Source organism: Phlebotomus papatasi, chromosome 3, assembly GCF_024763615.1.
Source record: "Phlebotomus papatasi isolate M1 chromosome 3, Ppap_2.1, whole genome shotgun sequence".
NCBI lineage: Eukaryota > Metazoa > Arthropoda > Insecta > Diptera > Psychodidae > Phlebotomus > Phlebotomus papatasi.
In genome coordinates, this window is record NC_077224.1 from 26336196 (window position 1) to 26359103 (window position 22908).

General features: G+C 34.4%; 2 protein-coding genes across 4 annotated transcripts in view; one reads left to right on the forward strand and one right to left on the reverse strand.

Annotated features, from left to right (window-relative positions):
* Positions 1-13832, reverse strand: part of LOC129807381 (piggyBac transposable element-derived protein 3-like) — a 38426-nt gene extending 24594 nt beyond the window's left edge. For all 3 annotated transcript variants that reach the window (XM_055856598.1, XM_055856599.1, XM_055856600.1), the window contains exons 1-2: positions 13602-13832; positions 13162-13530 (exon numbers count right to left, since the gene is read on the reverse strand). In XM_055856598.1, coding sequence (XP_055712573.1) covers positions 13162-13530; positions 13602-13714 — 482 coding nt within the window. In that variant the 5' untranslated portion in view covers positions 13715-13832. The remainder of the gene's footprint in view (positions 1-13161; positions 13531-13601) is intronic.
* Positions 13833-13870: 38 nt separating this feature from the next.
* LOC129807382 (zinc finger protein 157-like) lies at positions 13871-19930 on the forward strand. Its single transcript, XM_055856602.1, has 3 exons — positions 13871-14063; positions 14128-14448; positions 19051-19930. The coding sequence occupies exons 1-3, from the start codon at positions 13960-13962 to the stop codon at positions 19874-19876; spliced, it is 1251 nt and encodes a 416-aa protein (XP_055712577.1). The 5' UTR covers positions 13871-13959; the 3' UTR covers positions 19877-19930.
* Positions 19931-22908: the final 2978 nt, after the last annotated feature.

The window sequence follows — 22908 nt, forward strand, 5'->3', positions numbered from 1 at the left end:
CTTGGGCGTCTACCCACTAGAGAAATTTATGTCTATACTGAAACAATTTGCCTCTATACCGCAGAAATAGATTATTTAAATTGTCTACAGCGTCTCTAGCCTATCATACAGAGTAAAGTTATGGCCCCTACATTCTAGAGAAATTTATATCCATAATGGCTCCGCTCCGTTTAGTAATAACCTTTCGAAGAGACAAAGCCACACTAAAGCCAAGCCAAACCTATTTGAAAATTTACCGAAAGCCTAAAGTACAAGTTCACATACTCGCTGCTTTAGCTCTGATTCTTCTTCCATTTCGAATTTCGATATTTTTGACACTTCAATCGTCAACAACGTTAACAACGCAGTGTGCAAAGTTTGCTGCAAAAAGTGAATTTTTGTGTAGTTTTGTGGAATTTTTGCAGAAAGTTTGAATTGCAATTTTATTAAGATAAATGTCCTTTTCATGCACCTACTCATTTTTGTGTAACTCGTCAGTTTAAATGTTCGAACTTCGAACGAGTTTTGAGGTAAGTTCTATCAGATTTACCTTCGAATCGGTAAAGGAAAAACCTCGACCGGAGAGAGCTCTCAAATCTAGAAGGTACTGAATGAAAGGATTAGAAAACTCGGGCAGTAATAAACACTTCTATTATATATTAAGGTGTCCTTGCTAAGTGAAGATGTGGTAGACATAAGTCTAAGTAGTGTGGACATAAAAATTAATGTTTAGAACAACCCCTCGTTTACTATACAGTAGATCTCCGCTATAGCCCATATTTGGTTCCAGATTTGACACTTGGGTCGCACACTATAGTCCATGTCATTTTTTTTTTAAATTATCAACGACTTTTAGTATTGAACTTGCTCGACGGCTTCCACTTTCTTTGCGATTGTGGTACTTGTCCTCGCTCTCTTCATTATCGATCACAATTATCACAACTACTCAAAAAAGTTTGCCAAAATAATTAAAATAATTATGACAACATTGCATGTCGCGTACTAAAAAACATAACCTCACTTAAAATCAGTGTTTTGAAATCAACGGTCGATAAATTGTGGACTATAGAGCGATGTCCTATAGCGGGGCTCTACTGTACTCACAATACTCCCTCAATTCTCCGTATATATGCAAAATCAATATCAGTGTTAAAAATATTTTAAGGATTAATGTGAAAATATTGTAAATATTTTCTCGATATACAAAAGATTTTTAAAAAATCAGCTTGCAATAATAAACAAAAATCTGTAATTTTTTGTCACTAATCGCGTTATGCCACTACACGTTAACCTCAGAAGGGACTGTAGTTCGCGATATAATATGTTATTATGATGAATAGGGTAAGATGGGGTAATTGGGAATCATGTCTATTTTGGAATTTTGAGATTTTCTCACTGTTTCAGATGGTCAAAAAGTAAAAGATAACTACTAAGTACAAGACTTTACGTTCGATAGTACTTTTTCCTTGTTTTCTTTTCCTTCTGCCATCTAAAACTGTTAGGAAATCTCACAGTACCAAATTATTTTATTTATTGTTATAAATAAAATAATTATAGTCTAATCTTAATCGCTATCCATAGTCATAACGGTGCTATCACACTAGGATTTTCTCAAGTTGTAAATTCAATTTAATTTTCAGATGAATTGTTCCTGCGGATTATTTTGTATTAAAAACCGATTAAAATGATAGATTTTTACTTATTTATTAACATAAACTAATACTTGGTCCACATAAATCTGTTTCAATATGTTAAAATAGCATAAATGTGGTTGCTCAAATTGGAATTCAGCATATTAAAATGTTAAAATTGCTCATTAATTTCAATTTTATTTCAGTTAAACTAGTAGCCCTTTGAACCAAATTGTTCTTATTAAATTACCAGACTGAGAATTGGTCACTGTAATTTTTCTCATAGTTATTTAATGAATAGTTCCTCTCCTCCATTTTGTGAAATATGCAACATTATTTTGACAGTGCGACATTTACTCTCAGAATGTCCTCTGTTAAACAGTTTGAGAAATGATTTACGTATAAGAAACAGGTCAATGTCATCTATTTTAGGAGGATCTAACACAGAAGTTTTAAAGTGCATAATTCAAGCAGTAAGGAGTTTAAATTTTAAAATTTAAATAAGATCTGGATCAATTACCTTTAATTATTTTTTCTTTTTCTTATAAATAATGTACATATATATATATATATATTTTTTTTTTTCCTTGAAGTTTGATCAGTTTTCTATTCATATAGATAGATTAAGTAAAGTCACTTCTTAATATGCTTATTATATTATTACTTTAAACAAACTATTCAGTTAAATTAGACTTTAAGAATGAAATGTTACCTTTTTTATATTACTTTTGAATTTAAAGTTACTGTAATGTATTGCCATCTGTGGTGGAAATGGCTTATAGCCGATTTACCAAATAAATCATATCTATCTATCTATCTATCTTATTAAATTTATTCACTCGTAATTACGATTTGTAGCCAAAAAAAAAAAATAAGTAGAGTGATTAGTGATAAACTTGTACGGGATTGAAGTTTCAGTTTCGGGAGTAATTTGCTGAGTTCCTCTACAGCAATTCAAAGAAAATTGTTTTGCCCATAAATCTCCAGTTTGGTTGACTTCATACAGATTTTCAAAAAGACTGTATGAGAGTCTCTTCATGAACCCCTTGACTACAACTCTTTCTTGTGGTTTTGGGGATCCTTCTGCATAACAAATAAGTGACTTAATACTATTTAAAATTGAGCAAATATTTTGAAAAATGTATCCTGGCTGTGATAATTTTCAAGTAAATTCTAGAAAAAGTACTATCACACTACGATTCTTCACGTTTTAATTTTAAACTCAATTGGGTCAATTGAGCATTAAGATTTCTAGAACTTACTTGAAAATTCTCACAGCCATGACACATCTTGCAAGAAATTTGCTCAATTTTAAATAGTGCGGCAGAGATAGCAAGTTGTGTTATTTTATTAAATTTGTAATTTTGTTACTTTCGAAAAATGTGTGATTCCAGTGATGAGGAAGAAGTGTTCCTCCTTTATGCAGGAGAGCAGTTTTGGAAAAACCTCGTAAAATGTCACATCCTCTTTTAACATCGCAAGTTCATAAAACCACCGGTAGGGGCGCTATTACTAAAAACAATGTTAATAAATAACTAAATATCTCAAAAACATCATTGTGTATCGGACTCAAATTATAGTATGTTGTAGCCGTAGATTGTACCTATTCAAACAAACAAAAAACTTAAGTCGATCGATAACCCCTGACCCGAGCTATAAGGGGTCAAAATTCGAAAATTGACCGGCCTCTATCTCCGGTTCAGCAGTTTCAGATGGAAGTTCAAAAAGTCTCCACAGGTGGCGCTGCGATAGCGTCAAAATTCAAACTCATTTTTCTCAAAAACGCCATTATGCGAGGTAATCAAATTTTAAGAGTGTTGTAGTCTAGGCTACGAAATTTCCAAAAAGTGGCGTGGGTTCGCTGTGGTTAAAATAGAATCGGAGATATGTTGGCACCAACAATCCTGAGCGCCATCAGCGCCAACCTATCGTACGGCGAATACCGCAAACAAGTTCGAAAAATGAACCCTAACATTTTTCAAATTGTCAAACTTACTTCCGCAAAAAATCTCACCGCAGAATTGGGTAGTCAGCCCTTTTGGCCATGTAAGCACTTTTGGCCACCTAAAGTAAAATCACATTGTAAGGCAATTATAAGTTTATTTAGAATAGGAAAATGGATCTTATTTCGTGAGCTCTAATCTAGCGAATCAGAAAGCCATATTTGATTTTGTATCGACTTGATTAATTCTAAGTTATTGAAAGAAATTCTCGACAAGGTAAACAATCACTAAAAAAAAACATGGGATTCTTAAGAAAATTGTTAGTGTTAAGAGAAATTGTTTTGCATTATTTCATATTTTTGATGAAAATATTTGATGTTAATTCAATGAAAGTCCATTTCTTAATTAACTAAATTTTATTGTGATATCATCCTTAATAAGATTTTCTAACAAATTAAATGAAAATCGGATATGGCTAAAAGAGCTTAATTTTTTCGGCTGTGTAAGTACTTTTGGCCAATTATTTTCCCATACATTTTACACGTGGCGCACCTCGCGGATTTCAGTAAAAACAATCGTGAATTTTGACTAATTTTTATATCAAATAGAAAATGTGCAAACAGTCGTGTGTTTATTTGGTGTTAAATAAGAATAGGATTTGTGCTGTGTATTTGTGAAAGTTTTCGATAGCTATTTCTTCTGTTATTTTATTAAAATTCTATTAGAAACAAGTGGCCAAAAGTGCTTACAAAGTGGCCAAAAGTACTAAAACATGCATAAGATAAAGTCCCCTGTAGTCGGCCGGTTTCTCAACTCGGCCAGTTTGACTATTTATTCAATTTACTTAGATTTGCTATAATTATTGTCTTACCGATCTGACAATATAAGGTCTATTATATTATGTATAACGTAAATGAATGAAAATTTCGTGGAAATTGACTATAAAACGTTAACAAATTGGTTTAATATTTCAACTGGCCGAGTTAAGGAACCGGTCGACTCGAGGGTACTTTACCTTAGTTGCATAAAATGAATTTTTCACTAAAATATCCAAAAATTTTGGGAATTCTCTTGGATTATTAAAAAGAAACGACTTTAAGGTATCTTTTTACAAGAATTCATTTTACTTAAATAAAGATTATAAAAATTACAAGCACATGAAACCTTAAAGTGGCCAAAAGTACTTACTCCACCCTAAATGTGCAAAGTGCAAAAATAAAAAAAAACAGTGTTAAAATTAATACCGAGTGTTCTTCTGTTGTGAAAGGGATCCGTGAATGTGCTGCCGGTGTCACCAGAGAAGAGGATCGCGCCGTTTTGTCCTCCGGCCGTATACTAAGGCTTTTATTCCTTCTCTCTTAGGTAATCATTCACATTGAAGACTCCCAAGGGGTATACCATTCTAATCATTTGGTGTATTCCTTCCAATTAATAGGTATTTCACATACAAGATAAGGGGTCAAAGTACACTATTTGACCAAATTTGATGAGTGAGGGCGCGCAAATTTAAGATCTCGCAAAGCGCTACAACTTTTTAGAACATTTGAACTTCGTAGGCCCAACGCTAGGGGCGCTACAGTCGAAAAAAAAACAATTTTCATAACACATAACCTCAATTATCTCGACACCTGCTTAACCGATCTTGATGATTACTTCGGCATAATTATAGAGGACATTTCTATCCATATTTTGTACAAACATCATTTTTTTTCTCAGACAACGCCATCTGTCCGATTTTGTCGTTTTAGTGTGAAAAAAATTGATTTTGGTACCACATAGGGTAAGTGTGCCAAATTTCGGCATAGTTGCATGCAAGCGTCAAAGTCTAAAGTTTGAAATGTAATATTTTAAATTCAAATTGATTTTTTTTATTCTTTCTTCTTAAAGAGTGTTTCATGAAACCTTGTAAAGAGTTTACCGTCTTTATTTACTCTAAAATCATTTTTAATACATTTTAAAATGAATAAAAATATAGACATAGCTTTGGTGCCTTATTTCGGCCACCTTCATTCTCATAGTTCCTTGCCCTTCGGGAATTCTTCCAATATCTTTTTCACGTCATCTAGTTTGTTGAAGCTACATTTCTTGTTATTCTTTTGCATTGTATAATCTCTTCTAGAGTACGTAAAATCTAAAAGTTAATGGAAATTCGAGGAACAAAAAAGGTGGCCGAAATTGCAAGCTGGCCGGAATTTGGCACACTTACCCTAAATAATAACAATCAAGACACCCAAAATTCAAGAGAAATAAGAGACTCATTGATAAATTATTATAACTATGAGGATTATATTGCAGTTTATTTATTTTATTTATTTTTCAATTTTAACAAGTTTATTAAAAAAAAAAAAAAAAAACAGAAAATTAATTTAAAATAAGAATTCAGTAATCAAATTTCTTTCTTTCTTTTTCTAAAACTCCCTTTACGAAATATTTTGTCTCTTCTCTTGATCCTTCATTAGTGCCTCCTGGATAATTCCTGTGATTTTAATAATGCATTGCCCGCGTAATTGGACATCTTGTATCTCATTCAACTCCTGTGCCCAAATCATTGCTCGTTTCTCGCATAGAGTCATCTGTTTATTGCAATCAGGGCGAGCTCTCTTTTCCTCTATAAACTTCTTCTTGGCATTATGATTAATATGGGGTACATAATTAATATTTGCCTGCTGTTTTGAAGATTCTGGAATACTTCTGGAATCCGTTTGACTCCCGCTTTGTTCATTAATAATCCCATCAGGCTGCTTCACTGGCTGTTCCTCTGGATGCTCTTCTGTCTGTTCCTCTGACTGTTTCTTTGGTTGTTCCTCTGGCTGTCCCACTGGATGGTCCTTTGTCTGTTCCTCTGGCTGTTCCACCGATTGGGTATCAGTAGAAATACAACGAGCTTGGAGTTTCTTGCCATTTTCGGAAGTCAAGTGGAAATTTTCCTCAGTGTCAGTTATTGCTAGAGTTGGTTTGAGAAAACTCATGGCTTTGTAATAGATCCATGCTGGGGTTTTTTTGTATGGACTTCCACTCTGTTTTTGTTCATTATTCACAATTACTTGGTAATAGCTCTTCAGATTGTGCCACTTAATACGACAAAGATCTGTAGTCAATTCAGGAGAAAGATGGGACAGTTTTTCGCAAATGGTTCTAAACCCATCGTATCGGCATGATCTTTCCTTATAGGCTTTGCACTTATAATCCCAGATCGCTGGTTCTCCACGAACGGCTTTGATAAGACCATTCACCATCTCATGCGACCAGGAAATTCTATAAAGTTAAGAATGAAATTAGATCCCCTAAATAAAGAGTCACTTTTTCTAAATTATCTTACTTATCCTCTTCAAAAGTTTTCTCAGGTCTTTTTTTCTTCCCTTTTGGCATGTTATTCACTCAGGAATTCACGTTTTTCTTATCAATTCACGTAATTTTATAAAATCACATAAAATTTTAAAAACAATTTGGTTCAAAAGGCTACTCGTTACCGTGCTATCGCACTAGAGAATTTCACATTAAAATTTTAATGTGATTCACATTAATTGTTGGTGATATGTGTCCTAATGTGCATTTTTTGTCAAGAGCTTTTAGAAATCGATTCATGTAGTGATAAAAAAGTGGATTCGAGTCACAAAAATTGGTTTAAATAGATTAAAATAGCGATAAATACGATTGATAAGAGCAAATTAATGAGAAATGTACGTCAATGGTCAAAACGCTACCAGAACAAACTTCTTTTGACGTTTCTTCGATTTCATACGGTTCTTGCACACCTCTGCTTTACATGAATGCACTTCTTGTGGTTAACATGAATTTATTACTATAGTTTTACAGAATTTGCTAACAAATGCTTTACATGTGTATTATAGGGCCTCTTTAAAATCCCTAAAAATGCTTCCGCCACTATGTAAAGCATTTGTTCGCTGCTAGGTTGAGCAAATTAATGAGTAAAATTTGCTTAATACATTTACACTGGGTACTACTTTATAGCAGTCATTTGGGTAGTTTCTACTTCACAATTTTCCCACCAGTTCATTCGTGAATAAATTGTGATAAAAAGTAGTGCCAGTACCTATAATTGCGATCGAGAAAGGATAAAAGACATTAAAAAAAATCGGTGAAGAGGATAAGTAAGAAAAAAAGCTAAACAAAAATGTATTCGATCTGCATTTAATATATTCCTTCATAAACTTCTAAGATTTCGTGGTCAAATGAAATGGTGACCGAATTAATTGAGGCTGTTCATCCTGTCATTTCGGACTACAAAATGCCGGGAATACAAAAAGGGACAGATAATCCTAACCGGTTTATGTGGGTGAGATTCTTAACATGAGCTAACTCGGAATGCATGCAAATTCGATTTAGAGCTGAAGTTGGGGACGCCATTCAGTTATCTTGAATCAAATTCGTGAAATTATACAAATTTTGTAGCAAGAATTGACGGAAACACTAGACCTTTCTTGACTTTCGCAATTTTATTCTTTACGACGTTTCGAGGATGAATGTCCTCTTCATCAAGTATCGAATTTTGTTGGGAAAATCACGTACAGGCGGGAAATGGTTACACTTTTTTGGACTTGGATCACAGATTGCACTTTAAAGTTCACCATTCGACTGATCGACACAGAAATTCGATACGTGATGAAGAGGACATTCATCCTCGAAACGTCGTAAAGAATAAAATTACGAAAGTCAAGAAAGGTCTAGTGTTTCCGTCAATTCTTGCTACACCCCATCGGACCGAAATTCTTCACACAAATTTTGTATTTAAACCAAAATATCAAGGATTTGGATGAACTGACAGAAAAGTGATATATGGGTGAAATGTAGACCAGAATGTTCTCTATAATATTGCCATAGAACTTGATCTCATCGATTAATCAGAAGCCGAGATAATCGAGGTTGATTGTGTCTGAATTCTGAACTCGTTTTTTCGACCAGAGCGCCACAAGAGTTCATTTGATGAACTTCAACGACTTCAACTATATGAAAGAATTGTTGTATTTTGTGAGACTTTCCATTTAAAACCTCTTTTAAGTATCTTGGTCGAGTAGAAGCAGTCAAATTGGCATCTAAGTGGTTTCAAAGCGTTATTATGGAAAAAATCAATTTTTTCACACTTAAACGACAAAATCGGAGAGATAGCATTATCTGATCGAAAAATGATGTATAGACGAAATATAGAGACAAATGTTCTCTACAATTATGTCGAAGTAATCATCAAAATCGGTTAAGCACGTGTCGAGATAATTGAGGTTATGTGATATTGAAACTGGTTTTTCGACTGTGGCGCCCCTGGTGTTGGTCCCACGAAGTTCAAATATTCTAGAAAGTTGTAGCATTTGGTGAGATCTTTCGTTTAAGCCCTCATTCATCAAAATCGGTCACATAGAACCGGAGATATGATTTTTTGAATTTCGTGAAATTTGACCCCTCATATCTCCGGTTCTATTGAAACCACAGCGCACATACGCACCATTTTGGAAACGTCCTAGACTGGAATACAACATACTAAAATTTCATTAACTTGCACAATGCCGTTTTTGAGAAAAGTGACTTTGAATTTCGATGAATTTTGACGCTATCACAGCGCCACCTGTGGTGACTTTTTGAACTTCCATCTGAAAGTGCTCATCGAGACGAAACCAAAAAGGTAAAATTTAGGCCGCTATGTTAATTAGAACCGGAGATAGAGGCCGGTCAATATTCGAAATTTGACCCCTTATAACTCGGGTCAGGGGTTATCGATTGACTTAAGTATTTTTTTTGTTTGATAGGTATAATCAACGGCTAAAACATACTAAAATTTCAAAATACAAAGGAATTTTTGAGTTATTTAATTTAGAAAATTGAAAAATGTTCATTTTAATAATAGCACCCCTAGCGGTGGTTTTATGAACTTGTGATGTTAGAACGGGAAGTGGCATTTCACGAGAGCTTTCCAAAACGCCTTCACTTTTTAAATTCTGACAATTAGAACCGGAGTTATGGCCATTGTAAGAATTTTTTTTACCCTTAGGGGAAACTGGGGCACCACCAAACACGGGGTAGCACCAAACACTGCGATTTTTCAATCAGACATTCGACTTCTGAGGGCAAGGCCTATAGGAATTTATAGGCACTATAGGGATGCTTGTCCATGGAAGAAACGGTCGAGATAGTCCAAGTAGTTTAGAAATAAAAAATAGTGTTTGGTGCTACCCCGTGTTTGATGGTACCCCAGTTTCCCCTATAGCTCGGGTCAGGGAGGTCCTTAATTTTGGTATTGATCGAAAGCTCTAAGGCCCAACTATAACATACTAAAATTTGAGCCCGATCGATGCCACACGGGCGGAGCTATTGAGAAAACAAAGAAATGGGGGAATTCAAAATGGCGGAAGGCGGGATGGGGGGGGGATTTAGGGGTCAATGCACCAAGTTACAATTTTCAGCCGATATATACTCTTTGGCGGAAGCCGCAAGTCGATACCTTTCATAGATCGGAAGCTATTAAGCTCCAAAGAGCGGCCGGCCGGACGGCCGGGAACGTAAATTAGCCACATATATATTCGTGAACAGGAAGAGATGAAACACATTTTTGGCCAAGTTTGAGCTCGATCGGATGACATGAAATTTTGGTAGGATTATAGTAGGTGAGATTGTTAAGAATCTCACCTAATATTGGCTCTCTCATTTTCGTAGTCTTCTTTTGTAAATAAGGCCCTACGATTTAAAGCAGCTCTTTAAATTACTCCGAAGTCATCCGGAGAAAATTATTATTTTTTCAAAAAAATCGCCACTTGGAAATGGAACGAAAATTCAATAAACATTAAGAAAAAAAAACTGTACGATAAATTAATCGTTTATCGCATTTTCGTTTTATTTCTTCAATTTTCTCATATTATATTCACCTAGTGGCAACGTGTATGAGATAAGGTAATACGATAATGGAAAATTTGCGTAAAAATTGCAATGAAAATGCGTAAATTAACCCTTTAAGGACGAGAAGGTCAAAAATCGAGGGTCAGAAAAAATAACTTTTTCTGACTTTTTAGAGCAAAACACAACTTTAGATGACCGTAGGAAAAGTTTCATTTTTGGGTTACCGGTGACCCAATCGTCCTTAAAGGGTTAACGACATACGGTGAGGCTATGGCGAGCATTTTGTTGTCAGTGTGATTTTACTCTTAATGTAAAATTTTCTAGTGTGATAACACCAAACTGCAATAAAATTGAAACTAGTGAGCAATTTTAACATTTTAATTTGCTGAATTTAAATTAATTTGAGCAACCACATTTATGATATTTTCACATATTTAAACAGATTTTTGTGGACCAAGTATTAGCTTTTATAAACAAGCAAGTGAAGATCTATCAATTTAATTGATTTTGAATGCAAAGTAACTCATAGAAACAATTCATCTGAAAATTAAATTGAATTTACAAATTGAAAAAATCCTAGTGTGACAGCACGGTAAGGACCCCAGCTTCATTTAGAAATAGGCGAAAAAGTCGTATAACAATCTAGCCCCACACTTCAAAGGAGCCCCACCTCACTTTATTATTGAATTTCGCGTTTTTTGAGTTATATTGCATAAACATGCAGATATGACAACTGAGAATCTACAAAGTGAAGTTAGCGTCGCCTATTGATAAGAGATGGCTACAGGTGGTAAAATCAATTCCAGAATATTACCATCTTTTCGCCATGCTTCATTTTTATATAAAAATAAAATAAAATGAAATATTAATTAACTAAATACAAATTTTATCTATTCCACAAGTCTAATTAAATATTCAATGGACAAATTATTTATCCAAAAAGGTATAAGGGAAGAGTACCAGCGATCGGCAGTGTTTCTCGGATCGCCAGATTAATACCGTATCGTTGCTTCAAATAAAATTATTTTTTTAAAAATTATTAGCTACTTTTTTACCATTTAACTCTCACAAGAATACAATGCATTAGTTCACCTGGTTAAATTCGTGACGATCCGAGGTACAGAGTGAAAGTTTGCGAGTACTCCTATTTTTCAATACTTTATTGTAAATGTTTAAAAATCAAATGCACAGATATAAATTAAATGAATAATTCATAGATTAATTAGCAAAAACAAAAATACCAAAAAGATGTTTCGGGGCATATATTTTCAATTAAATATGGGGCATGTCTCTCAAAATTCCGATCCGTGGTGTTCTTTTCTTATTTGACTAGATGAAAATTTGATGGCACTTAATATTATTGGGTGAAAAATGTTGGATTCGATGCACTTGCTTAAAATATTGCTCTAAAAAATGCTCAAAATCGTAAAAACGAATAATTACTGTTTTTCGACTCTATACAGGGGCATGACATGTCCTATGTTTCCCATATGTTTCTAGCGAGCCGAAAAAACTTTTGAGTTTATTAGCTGTTTTCTGTCATTGTAGAATGAATTAGCAAAAAATACTAATACAAAATAAAAGCCAATTTAATAAAGAAGAGGCAACCGAAAACCCTAAATTGACAACCTACGTAGTTTTGAAGATATCTTGTGAAATGCGTACGAAAACAGGAAAAAATTTATACTAAAACTGGTCGCGTTTTTCAGAGCTAATGTCACCCCCCTGACTCTATACGTATCAGCAGTAAAAATACGAGTAACTTTGCCGCTCATTTATTTCATAAATCGCAAAAAATAGCGATTGCAATATGTATAAGTGGCGAAAACTGGGGCAGTGACGAGAAGTGGCGATTCCACCCTATAATTTCATAGCAATATTTCTGCATAATCTAGAAACATTTTCGTGTTTCGCGGATGTTTCTATGCTTTTAGAGAAAGATTTCGTGTTCTGACTGAGAAACATAATGCGCTTTGAGAAAAGGTTCCATGCCTCATAAATGCATTTTCCTTTTTATAAAAAAAAATATTTCACCGTGTCTTAGATGTTTCTGCGAATTAATAAATATTTTTGTGTTTTTTTTAATGGGATATTCTAGACTGAATCCTGTGTTTCTTCTCAGATCCGGCCCCTCCCATTTAGAAAGTTTTCGTGTTTTATCAAAGTTGCTGTTTTTTTAACAAGTTCCCAGGATTCTAACTGTGTTATCACACTTGCACATTAAGAATTTAATATGATTCACGTTAATTGTCGCTGGTGAGAGTCCAAATGTGTAATTTGTGTGTTTGAATCATTTTATATTCAACATTTGATCTATTTGTTGATAAAAAGGTAGACTTGGCCCGCAAAATTTGATATAAATTAATTTATAGTATTAATGCGAAAAATTAATGGGATTTTCTCTTTAATTTTTTAATGTGAAAAATATATATGCTTTAAGTAAATTTAAACTTATTTTTGCAGGCCAAGTCCACTTCTTTATCAATAAATAGAAAAACCCCAAATATTAAGTGACTCAAAGACACAAATAATATATTTGGACACTCACAAGCGACAATAAATGTGAATCACATTAAAATTTTAATGTGTGTGATAACGCCGTAAAAGTGTTTCTATGTCTTTTAGATGGGCGTTCGCGTTTCTAGAAATTTTTCTCTCAGGCTCTGAAAATCGTTTCTGGGTCAAAGGTTTTGATTTTCTTTCAATGAGTTACCCCTCGATATTAAATCTCATTTAATCATTAAAAAGGATCGATATCGACTTACCTACTGCTACTGCCGTAGTGAACTTGCTGTATGTGAGTGGTCCGTTCAATATTCATCCGGAACATGGCGCCGCAGACACTGCACTCATGATTGGTCTTCACATGATGCATCAGACGCTTCTTCTGCAAGATGACTCTTGTGCAATAGGGACAAGGAAATCCCTTCTTCTTCTGGTGCTTGACCATGTGACTCTTCAGTGTGTATCGATTCTTGAAGGATCTTCCACAAATGCCACATTGATGTGTGCCATTCTGCTCAAGATCCGAAACGCAATCCAAACCTTGCGGTTTCGTATCGAGCAACATCACATTCTTTACATCTTCTGGTTCCTCTGGTTCAGCTTTGATTGCCTCTGCAGGAAGGGCATTCCTGTTAAAAAGAAAAAAAACACAGACGGTGAGACAAATTTTTCGCCGTCAATATGGATGATTCTAACTTACGCGTCCAATGTTTCCCATTCCCTACTCTCTGCTTCTTCTGGCATTTCCTCTATTTCATATTCCTCCTTCACTACAGCATCTATAAAGTCCATTTTTTCCGTTTTTACATCCATTCTCCACACAATTTTCACTTATTTTTATCAGAAAAAAGACGCCTGCACAACTCCACTGAATTTTATTATCTTCTTCTTCTTTCAATAGTTGACAAAACTGAAAGCCGCTGAAATTCGCCTCTGCCGGCGAATCTTTTATTTTTTCGCCGGCGACTTGATTTGACACCCGCTGGAAAAGGAAGAAAATCAGCTGTTTTTTGCCGATAAATTTCTCTTTTATTGATGTGATTTATATTGTGGAAAAAATGGATTTAGAAAGGCCAGAAAATAGTTTTCTCGATGTTATTGTGAAGGAGGAATACACCGTGGAAGATATACCAGAGAATATAGAACAGAATCAATGGAAAGAGTAAGTTTAATTCAGATTTTCATGGAATCCTTGTCATTCTATTCTTTTTTTTTTCTCTGTCTAGGAATCCTCCGGAAGAACCAGAAGACGTCAAGAATGTGATTTTGCTGGAGAATAAGCCACAAGAATCAAAGAATGTTGATAGGAACGAATGCAAATGCAGTATTTGTGGAAAATTCTATGCAAATCGTTACACTCTCAAGACTCACATGGAAACACATTCCAAAAAGAAGGGATCATCCTATTGTCCTTACTGCAAGAAGGGTCTCAAGAAGAAGACACGTCTTCAAGCTCATCTAAAAGCATGCCATGAGTGTCATGTGTGCAATTTAATGTTTAAAACAAAACTAGAAAAGGCTTCTCACATCGAACAGGAGCACAAGAAGTAAGTAATTTTATGAAATTTCTTTCCCCGATTCTGAGTGAGATAAAATCTAAAAAAAAAAGTGTTCCTTGAAAGAATGTTGGGAATGGGATGAATATTGGGAAAGGGAAAGATAAAAGGTGCAGGTGCACATAATTTCTGGGAAGACGGTACCATTAAAAACCGCATTATAAAAAGAAAAGGGCAAAGCTTTCGAGCTTTTCAGTATGCTCGACGAGTTAATACAGTGGTGGAAATAAGTATAATTCCACCCCGTTATCCTTAAATAAACTCAATAAAAAAAAGAAGTTTTGAAAAAAAAATCATACGTAGTCCATAACGTCCTTTCATACCAACATAAAAAATCGACATTTTGATTTTTTATTCTAAGTATTTTTAGAAATATAATAGAATTTTGTTTTTTAGGTTGGAAATAGGTATAATTCCACTCAATAAATCGAGCGCTAAGGTATTTAATTTTGACCAAATTCAGGTTAATATCTAATATCTTTTAATAATTTCATTTTTATTTAAAATTAATAAATTAAGTTCCATTTTCTAAACTTTTGCATTAATTTTTGCCAAAATATCATAGGAAAAATGTTTAACGAACATTTTTCCTGCCATTTTGGGACAAAGGCATCAGAACATAACCAGACTAAACAGAAAGCATCGTTTTACAATCGAATTTGGCGGAAAAAATCTTTTTTCGACTGAAAAGCAACACTGTTAGAGACCAAAAGCTCGTTTGGCCTCTAATAACAGAAGGTTTTAGACCCTTGGGGTACCTTAACTCTTCCCGGACCGCAGCATATGCTGCAAGCCAATTTCACAATTTTTCAATCAAAAATATCTAAGTTCCGGTATTAATTGAGGCCCTACAAAAAAATATCTCACATTTGGACATCCCTATAGTATGTAATCATCCACAAGAATCGGATTTTTATCTCAGAGAGGTGTCTTCGGTGATTGCCAGTGAGAATTTAGTCACCCTAAGTTGAAAACACTTTTTTGGTTTTTTCCAAAGCTTTCGATCCTGATGTGGATCTTCTTCAGTGGCTGGAAGGGCATTAAATTATTTATTTGCAACGAATTTCTTTTTGACATTTTATAAAGGTCGTTTTTTTGGACAATTTTTAAAACTCACTCAACTAAATTGTGTTTTAACCTGCTGGTGATGATCTGGAACCCCATGAGCCACACGATCCCTGAGAAAGACTCTGAAAACATAATTTAGTTGAGTGAGTTCTAAAAATAGTCCAAAAAACGACCTTTATAAAATGTCAAAAAGAAAATCGTTGCAAATAAATAATTTAATGCCCTTCCAGCCACTGAAGAAGATCCACATCAGGATCGAAAGCTTTGGGAAAACCCAAAAAAGTGTTTTCAACTTAGGGTGACTAAATTCTCACTGGCAATCACCGAAGACACCTCTCTGAGATAAAAATCCGATTCTTGTGGATGATTACATACTATAAGGATGTCCAAATGTGAGATATTTTTTGTAGAACCTCAATTAATACATGAGCTTAGATATTTTTGATTAAAAAATTGCGAAATTGGCTTGCAGCATATTCTGCGGTCACCCTAAGACTAAATTCTCACTGGCAATCACCGGAAACACCTCTCTGAAATCATTTGCGCCAGTTCATCATTGAGAGAACTATACTGCTATCCGGATTTTTATCAGTTCTGAATAATTAAAAAAACATTGTTTTTCATAGAATATTCATATGCTTCTTTGGGTACTGCTGTCCCAAAAGAGACGAAAGAGTTAAGAGGCACGTAAGGCGGATATATTGATAAATTTGACAATTATCTGACAGGACCTAGTCATTTTTCGTAGTTTCTAAGATTCATCGCCACCAAGACTTTAATTTTTCATTTATTTTTGTTTGTTAAACATTTTTCCTATGATATTTCGGCAAAAATTAATGCAAAAGTTTAGAAAATGGAACTTTATTTATTAATTTTAAATAAAAATGAAATTACTAAAAGATATTAACCTAAATTTGTTCAAAAATAAATACCCTAGCGCTCGATTTATTGAGTGGAATTATACTTATTTCCACCAGTGTATTAATAAGTTAGTATTCCAAGCTCATAAGAATATCAATAATAGTATATTTGAGTTCAGAACTTTCAGTCCTTTCAAAAGTGTTTTTTTTTCACAAGTTCACAAACCAAGAATCCCAGATCAAATTTAGCAAAGCGATTTTTTTACGAAATCCTTGAAAGACTTATTGACGATCAGAACAAAAGAACTTATCATATTTTCATTTTCATGTAAGTAAAAAGAGCCCTTCTTCCGAACAACAGATTAAGCACATTCTTAATTCTTATAAGAAACGTATCGTTCTACAATTTCGCGGTTTCAGTTACACTGCTTGTCTCCAATTAGAAACTTTCCCTTGTCTCCATTTGGATTCATTTGTTTCCAATAGAAACATTTTACGCTCGCGTATTTTTCTTGTATTTAAGAAGTTTTCAAATTATATCTAAAGAATTTTCACTAAACAGTAACATTCTAGAAAAGTCAAGGAGCAAATATATGCAATTTTCTTCAGAAAAAATATGAACATAATGCGTTGAATCTTCTGTCAAGGTTAAAACGTTTGGAAATGGTTTTGAATTAGGACATTTATTACATTTACCCTACGTTTTCCTCTGTCTAAAAAAAAGCATTTTAAGCAACTTTCTAGATTTTGATTTTACAGGACTTCTCAAAAATCAACATGTCAAATGAGGTCTCGATCAAAATGCCGAAAGTCGATGTCCCGAATGTTTCAAAATCCCGAATTCCAAAATCACGAAAAGCCTAAATTCCGAAATCCATAATCTAAGAGAGGGGCCAAGTCCCGAATGTGTTTAACCCAAATAGATCAAAATCCCAAAAATCCAAAATCTCGAACTTCAAAATGTCGAATGGACCAAAATACCGAATAGCCAAAATTCCAAAAGGGTCTCAAAATCCTCAAAAGCCAAAGTCCCGAGTGGGTTGAAATATCTAAAGGGGCAAAATTCTGAAAGCCTAATCTCGAAAAGCCAAAAACACTGAAAACTCAAAATCTAGAAAAGCCAAAGTCCCGAAAACCCAAAATCACAAAGCCAAAATCTCGAAAAGACAAATTCCAAACAGAAAAATCCGTAAAAGGCTAATATACTCAAAAGCCAAAATCCCAAAAAGGTCAAAATCCCTGAAAGCCAAAGTCCCGAATGGGTCGAAATTTCTAAAATGGCAAAATCCTGAAAAGCCAAATTTCGAAACGCTAATACCCCGAAAAGACAAAATCTCGAAAACCCAAAATCTCGAAAAGACAAATTCCGAACCCGAACAGAAAAATCCCTAAAAGCCTAATATATACTGAAAAGTCAAAATCTCAAAAGGGCCAAAATCCCCGAAAGCCAAAGTTCCGAGTCAGTTGAAATCTCTAAAGGGGCAAAATTCTGAAAAGCCAAATCTCGAAAACCTAAAATCCCGAAAACCCAAAATCTCGAACAGCCAAAGTCCGGAAAATCCAAAATCTCTAAAAGCCAAAATCCCGAAAAGATAAATTCCGGACAGAAAAATCTCGAAAAGGCCAAAATCCCGAACGGACCAAAATCTTGAATAGTAAAAATCCCGAAAAGGATGCAATTAAATCCCTTTAAACTGTTATACAGCATTACTTTTGCTGATGAAGGCTTGGAGACCGAGCCGAAAGCTTTGGGAAGAGTTGCCGTTTTTCTAAGAGTGACTCCACTTTCCGACGAACTCAGGTTCCTTTCTACTAACGTACAACATTATCTCTACGATTTTGAGAATATATCCTGAATTTAAGAGTGGCTAGGTTCACACTTTTCTGGGATTAATATCGACAAGAAATGAACACCACTAAAAAACCGATTTCCGACATTATGAAAGTTGAGTCGTTGAGTCAAACAAATTTCACTGCCAAACTACAGTAGAGTCTCGCTATAGTCCATATTTGGTTTCAAATTTGACACTTGGGTCGCACTATAGTCCATGTAATTTTTTAAAATTATCAACGATTTTTAGTATTGAAATTGCTCGACGGCTTCCACTTTCTTTGCGATTGTGGTACTTGTCCTTGCTCTCTTCATTGTGGATCACAATTATCACATCTACTTAATAAAGTTTGCCAAAAATATTAAAATAATTATGACAAAATTTCATGTCGCGTACTAAAAAACATAACCTAACTTAAAATCAGTGTTTTGAAATCAACGGTCGATAAATTGTGGACTATAGAGCGATAGCTTATAGCGAGACTCTACTGTACCATTAATGCGAATTTGATTTAAATGAGTTAACGAATCTGCACCAAGATTATTATTTTAATAGTTTCTGTTTCTAATGTATTTTAAATTTCAAAAACCTTTTACGTTTCTTAGATTAGGATTTATTGCATTTAAAAATTTAGTTTTTTACTGTTTTTACTGATCAATTTTCTTTCAAATGCAGATTAAACTGTAACATAAAAATTTCACGAATTTTTAAGGTTAGACCTTACATAACCTAAAACTTTTTGATTTAACCTCTTTCCTAAATAAGTATAATAAGATAATGCGGCCTATATTTTCAAAAGAAAAGAAAAAAACGAATATAAATTTTCATTTCAGTGAGAAATTGAACAACATTCAGTCCTTGGGACACAAAAAATCTTTTCCCTGTGATAAGTGTGGCAGGATATTTGTTTACGAAAAGCCCCTAACGTACCATGTGGCACGGTCTAAGGATTGTCAGGATGAAAGTCTGACTTGCAGTATCTGTTCTCAGTCTTTCGATGAATTATTCAATCTAACGACTCACGTTAGGGAAATGCATACTCCTGAGATACTCTCAATCTGCAGCTTCTGCGGAATGTCCTTTATCTCAAGTGACCATCTTAATAAGCACTTGCTGACGCATAAGAAAACGGACAAGAAAACCTACAAATGTAGGCACTGCAACCAAGAATTTAGCAGCAGGGATGAGTGCATTGCTCACAGGAAGAATTTTCATTTTTTTGTGCATTCTCGGGTTCGGCCAAAACCAAAACATCGACGCAAGAAATTCCAATGTCCTTATTGCTTGAAAACATACGCCTCAAAGGATTATTTCGTGAACCATGTGAAATCCCACCAAGAACACTATGAAGGCAATTCAACTTTTAAGTTTCCCGAGGAAGAACTCTCAAAATGTGAATTTTGTTCAAGAGAAATCCGAGGGCATCACAACAAATTGATGCGTCACAAAAGAAGATGTTTTTCTAAGAGATATGTTAAGAATCCAATGAGTAACATCAAGAATAACTTAATTGAAGAGAAATATGGGCTTGGAAGTCAACATATCCCGCACAATTACCCTGAAAGCGTAACACAGGAAGCATTAGGTGGAAGATCTACAACTAACCCTGTTGTTACAATAGATCTGGCAGACGATTCAGATGAATATATACTTTCCTAAATATGTTATTTACTGTATTAATTGTGCTATAATAAACCAAAATTTTAACCTATATAACATTATCTTTCATCATTTTGATCGCAGAATTTTATTGAAATGGGCGTGGCTTAGTTTTCATTTTGAGCGGATATATGAACGAGCTTAATGCTCATTTGCGGTAAAATCAAAAACCAAAGTGGGAAGTGAAAAAAAGTGACTTATGGCCTCTACACATTGGGAGCAATTTTTGTCAAAAATTGCTTTTTTGAAGGAATTTCCCTGCAGCCTTGTAGGGGGAAACGTCAAATTTCTGTCAAAAACGCAATTTTTGACGAAAATTGCTCTCAATGTGTAGACGCCTTTACAAAGAAAATCCTGGGCTAATTTTCTATGTAATTGTGCAATAATTGTGCAAAAAATACAGAAGGCGTGGCCTATTATGCAGAGCAGTTTTTCTAACAAAATTGAGTTTTACTTATCAAAAAGTTTACGTTTATTGAGGTCTCTACACATTGGGAGCAACTTTCGTAAAACAAACGCTTTTTAAAGGAAGTAGGGTAAAATGGGGTATTTTGGAATGATGGCCAATTTGGAACATTGAGGTTTCCTAAAAGTTTTAAATGGCAAAAAGAAGAAAACAACGAAGAAGCACTCGAGAATGTAAAGTCTTGTACTTCATTCTGGCTTCCCTTTTCTCTTTGACGATCATAAACAGTGGGAAAATATCTCAAAAAATTGAAAATAGATATTGTTCCAAATTACCCCATCTTACGCTAGTATGCAATTTTTTTCGTTTCGACCCAAAGTTTATTGCAATCTGTATTGAATTATATACATTCAGCAAATATTTTCACGAGAAGAGTCTTGGAGAGTGTGCATGCCCTCTGGCACGACCTCTATCTATACATTCAAATTATTATCACTATTTTAACGAAGGAACAATGAAGATTGAAAGGAAGACATTGATTGGTGAAAGAAGACTTATAGCCTCTACACTCTACACACTAGAGAAATTTATGTCCATATTGAAGAGTTTTTCCTACACAAGCGTAGGGAATTTGCTTAAATATGGACATAAATTTCTCTAGTGTGTAGAGGCCATAAAATATGAAGAAGTAAAAATCACAAATGATTCACAGATTTGGTATGCGCGATCTCTTCAGTCTAGAAGATCCGTAGTTGACCTGGATCTGAAAAGATCTCTTGCCAATGGATTATGGTGCTGCTGCAGCCTGATCGCATAATTCCGTCTTCGTTCCCGAATAACGTCGCTCACTTCGGGACTTAGAAAATTGAAAATTTTTGATTTTAATAATAGCGCTTACAGCGGTGATTTTATGAACTTGCGATGTTAGAACCCAGCGAACACCAAATGCTAAGCGATTTCAATTCTTGAAGTGACACTACCGATCGCAGCGGCGATTAGTCAAAGTTAGTCTTTTTCCCCATTCGAGTGAGAGACTTTAATGAATTTGGTTTTTGTCTTTGCTGAAGTTGCCGGGATTGAGTAAAAGCTAAATGTAAACCCTTTCCATTATTACAATTCCATGATTCTTACAATAACCACATTTGACATTAAAAAATAAAGCAAAAAATTAAAATTCGCAAAAATTAAATAAAATTATATTTATAATATATTTTGAATAATATGTATTCTTCAACCTTTTCCGACCAATTTAATATTGGTATTGTTTAATTTTATCAAAAAAAAATAAATATTATGAATCCATTTACAAAAAAAAATATAATACACCTAAATTAAAATAGCATTGCCAAGAATTCTTGTCCGCTTATTCCAGAAAATTAATAACCAAAGAAATTCTTGGGAATTTTCAAGATATTTTAAACACTTCATGAATTCTAAAATCGAGAAATAGTGAAAAAAATCGGAAACTCATTTAAATAAGGGACAGATAATCCTAACCGGCTTATGTAGGTGAGATTCTTAACGTGAGCTAACTCGGAGTGCATGCAAATTCGATTTGATGCTGAAGTAGGGAGACGCCATTCAGTTATCTTGAATCAAATTCGTAAAATTATACAAGTTTTGTATTTGAACTAAAATGTCAAGGATTTGGATGAACTGACAGAAAAGTGTTATATGGGTGAAATGTAGACCATAATGTTCTCTATAATTTTGCCGTAGAACATGAACTCATCGATTACTCAGAAGCCAAGATAAGCGAGGTTTTTTGTTTCTTAACTCGTTTTTTCATCCAAAGTGCCCCAAGTAGTTATTTGTTGAACTTCAACTATATCAAAGAATTGTTGTATTTTGTGGGACTTTCCATTTAAACCCCTATTTTAAGTGTCTTGGTGGAGTAGAGGCAGTCAAATTGGCATCTGTGAGTGATTTCAAAGCGTTATTATTGGAAAAATCAATTTTTTCACACTTAAACGGCAAAATCGGAGTGATAGCGTAGTCTGAGCGGAAAATGATGTATGGACGAAATGTAGAGACAAATGTGCTCTACAATTATGTTGAAGTAATCATCAAAATCGGCACATACAAATTTCGTTTAAGCCCTCATTCATCAAAATCGGTCACATAGAACCGGAGATATGATTTTTTGAATTTCGTGAACTTTGACCCCTCATATCTCCGGTTCTATTGAAACCACAGCGCACATACGCACCATTTTGGAAACGTCCTAGACTGGACTACAACATACTAAAATTTCATTAACTTGCACAATGCCGTTTTTGAGAAAAGTGACTTTGAATTTCGATGAATTTTGACGCTATCACAGCGCCACCTGTGGTGACTTTTTGAACTTCCATCTGAAAGTGCTCATCGAGACGAAACCAAAAAGGTAAAATTTAGGCCGCTATGTTAATTAGAACCGGAGATAGAGGCCGGTCAATGTTCGAACTTTAACCCCTTATAGCTCCGGTCAGGGGTTATGGATCGACTTAAGGTTTTTTTTGTTTGATAGGTATAATCAACGGCTACAACATACTAAATTTTCAGCCCGATGCACAATGGAATTTTTGAGTTATTTAACTTTTAAGATTTAAAAATTTTCTTTTTAAAAAAAGCGCCCCTAGCGGTG

Coding starts and splice junctions, on each gene's coding strand:
- LOC129807382 (XM_055856602.1), top strand. CDS start 13,960: ATGGATTTAGAAAGGCCAGAAAATAGTTTTCTCGATGTTATTGTGAAG. Junction 14,064..14,127: donor GAACAGAATCAATGGAAAGA/GTAAGTTTAATT, acceptor TTCTCTGTCTAG/GAATCCTCCGGAAGAACCAG. Junction 14,449..19,050: donor ATCGAACAGGAGCACAAGAA/GTAAGTAATTTT, acceptor TTTTCATTTCAG/TGAGAAATTGAACAACATTC.